Below are 7006 nucleotides of genomic sequence, written 5' to 3'. Positions count from 1 at the left end.
ACCATACTTGTAGCAAGATCGTATATCGTTAGGCACAAGTGGACAATTAATCACGTGTCAATCGGAACATTTTTTTGTATTTTTAATTGTGAGCATGCAGACTTTTTTCATTTTCAAAATTGTTGTAAATATTTAATCGATTTGGTATATTTTTTTGGGGGTAGAAAACACTGTTTAAAAGGTAATTTGGAAATGGGGACAGAAAATTTATAAGTTGAAATTCATGTAATAAAGAGTTATAAGATATTTTATAGAAGAGATAAGAATGTATAAAGATTCCCAAAAAGAACTTTCAATCATAAATTATAAATATCCTATTCTATTTCTATAGAAAATTAAAATATCTAAAAATAAATTCCGGAAGAAAAAACGGTGTTTGTTTCCTTTTTTCTTTTTTCAAAATGGTCCAAAAGTTTCGTGAAATAGCGAATTTACCCCAAAGTTGACTCTTACTTTAACCCTATAAAAGCTATCAAAATCTTCATTTCCGCAAAGCCTCAAAAGAAAAGGATAAAAACAACAGAATAATGCCTTCTCCTCCTTCCTTTTCCTTTCACCACCGTTCCTCCGCCGAAGACGCCATTGCCGCCCTCCACTCTGACATCCTTCAAACTCATATTCTCACCCGTCTCGACGGTGCGGCTTTAACCTCCACTGCCTCGACCTCTTCACGCTTCCGTCGTCTCTCCAGCGAAGACCAACTCTGGCGCCGTGTTTGCTCCACCTCGTGGCCGTCCATAACTCATCCGAAACTCCAGCAACTCATCTCCACCTTCCCTTCCAAACACCAATCTTTCTTCTCCGACGTATTTCCTGTCCTGGATTGCTGCTCACTCCGTTGCGACCTCGACTACCGTTGTTCCTCAACCGCAGAATTAATCTCCGCCGTCGACATTCATTACAAAAACAAACTCCTCTTCTCGAAAGTCCATTCAATCGAAACCGAAACGAATTGGTTTCTCTGTTCCCCTTTCCGCGTCGACCTAATCGATCCAAAGGATTCAATTCCATCGCCAATTAGACGAAGCGAGAAATACGAAGATTGGTTGGGGCATCTAGAGGAAAACCTAACAGTGAGTTGGATAATAATCGATCCAATAAATAATCGAGCGGCGAACATCTCGAGTAGACAGCCAGTGAAAGTGCGAAGACATTGGTTATCCGGGGAGATACAAGTCCAATACACGACGGTGATGGGCGGGGATCGGAGAGCCGGGTCGGCGGTGGAGATGGTGGAGTGTGCGGTGGTGGTGAGTTGTGGGGAGAAGGAAGAAGAAGGGATGGAGATGAGTGTAACGGAGGTGAGTATGCAGATGTTGGATATGGAAGGGAAGCATTTGAATGGGAAAGAGAGTTTGGGGATTTTGAGGGAAGCCATGGAAAAGGGGAAGAGAATTAGGGGAAGAAAAGGGGATGGGAAATTGAGATATGAAGAATATGAAGAGATGAAGAGGAAGAGGAAAGCGAGGAAGGAGAGGATTGAGAATGGTTTGGATATGCTCTGTATTTTCACCGGAATCGCCATTCTTTTTTCTTTCTCTTCCTTCATCTTCTTCTCCTCATAAACATAAAATTCTACAAAATACTCTTTTATTTATTCATTCATTTATTTATTTACTTTTCTTTCTTTTACAATTTTATATATTGATTTGTAAATATTTCATGAAACACACAGAAATTATTATTGGAAATTTAGTTTAAATAATATCATATTTGTTTCTTTTTACCTTATTTCTTTTCTTTTCTGCTATCAAATATTCACATTTCAGTTTGAATAGTTTTTAGAAAATTGTTTTTGTTTTTTAAAATTTAACTTTTTAATCTATAATAGATTAAAGTCGTAGTAACAAATCGGGTGGACAAATGCTTATTTTTCAAAAATGGAAAACAAAAAAAACCAAATTACTACCCGAAGAACGAGTTAGGTTTATTTTTCTTATGGTACAACTTTAGCATTATTTGAGGAATATTGGTCGATATACTTTTAAATTTTTGATCAAGTATTGTGGGGATATATTTTCTTAAGATGTGACAATGGAAAAATATAGAAATTTTTAAATAAAAGTATTTATATGTATACGATTCTTTTATTTCATTATAAATTGTCACGTGACTAACTCTTTTATTTTAAATATTAATTTTTTATCAAATTTAATAACATAAGATACTTGACAATCTAAGGTTCATATTTACCACGAATTCTCTCTCACTTCCAAATAAAGCAAATAAAATGGTTACTATTCGTAATTGACAATCATAATAGGAAAGATATTTGTATTTTAATTTTTGAATCATAAAACTAAATTTAAATAAATTTTTAAATCGAACGACTTTACAAAGGGATAAAATTGTCTAAAAAATATTAGACTAATAAAAAATTTAAGAAATTACTTCCATTTTGAATTTAATTAAATTTGGTTCATGGGTCAGAAATAAATTTTTTAATTTTAATTTTTAACTTTAAAGTTCGCAAATTATAAATTTAAAAATTTAGAGTTTAAATCGACCTATATTTTAAAATTTAGAGATTGAAAATTGTGATTTAAAATATTATATGAACTTATTTAGACACTTGAATAAAAGCTTTCAAAAATCTTGTTTTTATTTAAATTTCTTTTATAATGAAAAAATTATTTCAAATGATAAAATAGTTGAAAATATTCATTAATATACTATAATAGAAGTTTATTAGTATTATCCGTATCTATCATTGAAATAATTTGAAATTTTATTATATTAAGTAAATATTTTGGTTTGTCATACTATATTTGAAAACAATCTATAAAAACGGTCTACGATACACTCAAAAAACTATTTTGAGTAACCACCGAACACTCCAATTTTTTATAATAAAATGAATTATTTTCTAAAATTAATCGCTTGTAAATAAATTCTATACATACTTTATATTTTAATTAAGTACGTTATATTACCATTTCAATATAAATGAATCTACTTTATTAATCAAATACTTCAAATGAGACATCACATCCAATGGAATGCGAACCATTCAAATATATATATGTATAAATAAAAAAAAAGGATAATTTGTGAATTTAGAACACTTTCATTGAATTTTCAATCACTCTATTTTTTTCAAAATTAATAATTTTGTTTATAAATGGTGTCATTAAATATGAATATCCCAAGTCGGTGGCTATTAACATCAACACTAACAAGTGGGCTTCGGCCCACCAACCTTTATCAATCAACGTTCTAAACTAAAAAACCCTAACTTAATTACAATTACTAACAACAAATCTAAAAATTTTACCGACGAAAAGCAACAAACGACAGTTTTACCATTAGACTAACGTATAATATATGATATAAAGAGTATTAAGCTGAGGGAAGGATCGACTGTCTCGAGTCTATACTAAATCCAGTCGATGATGTTAATAAATTATTCGAAATAAATATGATTAGGACACAATGAAAAAACATCTTTCTTTATTTGTGGGACCGTTACAAATTCAAAGAATAGTTTTTTCTTTTTCTTTTGAAAGTTTGTTTGTAGGAGATGACTATGTGATAAGGTTTGAAACCATTATTTGAAAACAAATATGATATTATTATTGGATAATATGGGTGTGGTTAGACAACGTGGCCAAGTCTAAATGTGATATCCAATCAATCATTGTTCATTTACTTGCTTTTTATATATGACTTTTCATATAATAATCAATGTTTGATCCATTAAACCATGTTTTAATTGGTAAATCAAAACTAATCATTATATAATATAATGGATAAGCATTCTTAAGTTTTCTATTATTATGTTTTATGTTAGAGTTTAAAACGTTCAAATAAAAAAATTTCAAAATGAGTTTTGTTTGGGTTAATTTTTTCAAAGTTTTAATTTTGAAAATAAGCTATCTAGAAAAAGTTTAAAATATTTGACAGTGTTTAAAAATTGTTTTTGTCCACTTAATCCAAACTTGGCTTAAGATTAGGGCAAAATTGAAACTTGTCCTAAAAATTGTATTTTGTACTACTTAATCAAAGATTAAAAAATCGTTTTAGTCTCAAAACTTTAGAATATTTAGTTGTTGTACTTTCAATTTTGTAACAATTTAATCTATACAGTAAAGAAAAAAGAAACTAAATCTCGAGTTCTATTCATGCATTTAGATATTGTTTTATATCATATTGAATCTCTTAACACGAGATCTTGAAATAAGAGCTAATACCTCGTTTCTAACAACCCTTTGTTTTTTTTTTTTTTTGGCTTTTGGACTTTTGAAATTTAAGTTTATGAAAATCACATGTGATCATATTTTAGAAATGTCTAAATGGGGAAAATTGGGTGAAAAGTGAATTAAAAGCCCAGGCTTTTGCTTCCCAAGCCCGTTACAGTATTGGGCTCAGCCCAATTCAAATGTTTGAGCCGAGGGAGAGGAAGCCCATATGAAACAACATTTGAGGCAGATCCCTATAACGACCCCTACACCTTACTCTCTCATTACCAATCTTCCTTAGAAAAGTAAATAAATAATAATAATAATAATAATAATAATAATAATAATAAATCGCTTTAACAATTTCATTAACAAGAGTCATGTTTACCGATTCGTAATAAAAAGTAGTGTAATTGTAATGAGATTATATTACTAGACCAATTGTAGAAGTCAGTTGCTCCTCCAAAACCTTTAATGCAAGAGAACGTACCGATACATGTTTATCTCAAAACAATGACATATTTTTTGAATGCCATCTAAGCAAATGATCATATGATATAAATAAAGGGAAATAGAGAAAAAAAAATGTCCCATTGAGATTAATTTTTATTGAGGAAAGAGACTTTTAACTTTTAAAAAAAAGAATGAAAAAAAAAAGAAGAAGGTCCCACCGAGATTTGAACTCGGGTTACTGGATTCAGAGTCCAATGTCCTAACCACTAGACCATGGGACCATTTCTTGACATCATTTTCCACCATCCCTTTATATTCAAAATTAAATCATTAGTAGACTTAGGAATGATTTTTGTAATTTGCATAAAAGGTTTTTTTTAATATTCTAAAGTGGGTTATTTATTTATTTATTTATCTATGTAGTAGTCATTGTCCAATCAATTGAGAAAAAGTTATTATTGGGATATATATATGTGTGTGTGTGTGTGTGTATAAGGTTATCCTATGTAACATTAAAATAAAAGGTGGAAAAAGAATTTGAGAGGAAAGATATGTCTGATTCTGCAAAATTATGAATCTTGAAAGGTCATTTTCAAAATGACAATAATATTAAAATTTGAATTAAAGAGTTAATTAATTAGTAAAGGAAATGAAATATATATATATATGTTTTAGAACATAAAAAACAGTGGGGGTTTGGATGTTTGTATTATGTGGCACATGGGTTGTTCAATACCCTAAAAACTTTTTGGGTAAATAGGGTCAAACTTACCACCAAACATAACCTTTGGAAAGTACCTATAAATCAACATAACTATAATATGTTAAAATATTTCAATAATAAGTGAATAAAATTTTAAAATTTATAGCCACAATATTAATAAAAAAAATAATGAAAAATCTACATCGACCAAATTTAAAATTTATCGAATGTGAATTGAATGGACTAAAATCGATATAATACGACAAAAAATTATGATTATTATTATTTTGAATTGGAGGTAAAAGTTACCTAAGAAGTTGCTTTTGAACCTTTTTTACCAAATATTTTTGTCTTTGGTTAGTAGCTTCCTAAGACTATCTGTCTATCAAATTCTCTCATTGTTATGTACTTTGTAACTCAAAAGCTTAGCCTTGGGGTTCATAACTTTAGAATATTGGGAAAAAAAGATAAAGAAAAATCTTAACCTAAAAGATGAAATGCATTATAGGGAATCTCTTTCTTATCATATCCCATGCTTCTTTTTTTTTCTTTTTAATTCAGAATGAGTTGAAGAATAACTTTTTGTTTCTTCAAATGAAAAAAAAAAGCCTTTTTTTTGGAAAAATAAAAGATATTTCTAATTCTTTTTGTCCCATTTTATTTTTTAATTTAAAAAAATGTTGAAAATATTTATAAATATATCAAAATTTTATTTTTTATCTACGATAAACTCCGATAGATTAATTTGTTATATTAATTGGATCCAAGATTCCAATTCTGGCCCTGTTTAATTAGTATATTCATCACTAGTGATTTTGAAGTGAATATCCACAAAAATCCATTTACAAGAACCAAAAGCTGTTTCTTGTCCATCTCCATTAAGTGTTCTTTTGACTGTGGAATGAATTGTTGTCCAATTAACTATAAAGAAAGATTGGCAGAGGAATTAGATATTATTTTAAATGAAAATTTATGAACTTTTTTTTTTTAAAAAAAGAAAATTAATGGGATGTTCTTATTAGTTAGTAAGAGAGGAAGAATAAATTAATCCACATGGATTAGAAAGCAATGAATCTTAGCTAAATTATGTGTTAATCAAGTGAATTAACCCTTCTAACTTTGATTCATTACACTCAAAGGTATCAGTTGACTAAGTAATTAGCTTTGGTCCATTCATTTCATCAATCCTATTTGTTTACTCTCTTGAGTCGTGTTCTGTCTCGTTGGTTCCAAACCTATTCATAAGTATATTGTGGTTAACGTTGAGGTAATCTGTGAAGTGCTTGATGGTTTATGTTGCTTAACGTTCGTCGTATTTTGGTTGAACACGACTTTTTGGAGGTTGCTAATATACTGAATGACGTCTATGTGTGAATCTCAGTGTAGTCTAGTCTTTCATCTATGAGACAAAGCCGTTTGGCCCTTGAATTGGGTGGTGTCTTCTTGCAAGCTTACGATCTCTTCTCCACATCTAGTACTGTGACTGGTTTTTATTCTTATGGCCCAAGATGTAATTCTTTAGTCGGTGTTCTTGTGTTTCTTAAAAAAAAAAAAAATTGTTATGAAAATCATGCTTTTGACTCAATTGTATTGTTAGAATGTTTTATTTAGTGTTGATTGTCGAATAAAGAATTAGTCTTGAAAGTAAAAAAAAAAAATAGTAAATAATGTT

The 7006-nt window shown here is 29.5% G+C and overlaps 1 protein-coding gene and 1 non-coding gene across 2 annotated transcripts; one reads left to right on the top strand and one right to left on the bottom strand.

Annotated features, from left to right (window-relative positions):
- The first annotated feature begins 366 nt into the window (after nucleotides 1-366).
- Nucleotides 367-1726, top strand: LOC107991005 (probable F-box protein At2g36090). The gene has a single exon (XM_017045241.2). It carries the CDS (start codon nucleotides 528-530, stop codon nucleotides 1563-1565), a length of 1038 nt encoding a protein of 345 aa, XP_016900730.2. The 5' UTR covers nucleotides 367-527; the 3' UTR covers nucleotides 1566-1726.
- A 3114-nt stretch (nucleotides 1727-4840) lies between these two features.
- On the bottom strand, nucleotides 4841-4912 carry TRNAQ-CUG (transfer RNA glutamine (anticodon CUG)). The gene has a single exon. It is a non-coding gene; the product is annotated as a tRNA-Gln (tRNA).
- Nucleotides 4913-7006: the final 2094 nt, after the last annotated feature.

Source organism: Cucumis melo, chromosome 5 (assembly GCF_025177605.1).
Source record: "Cucumis melo cultivar AY chromosome 5, USDA_Cmelo_AY_1.0, whole genome shotgun sequence".
Lineage (NCBI taxonomy): Eukaryota > Viridiplantae > Streptophyta > Magnoliopsida > Cucurbitales > Cucurbitaceae > Cucumis > Cucumis melo.
This window is presented reverse-complemented; position numbering and strand designations above follow the sequence as displayed.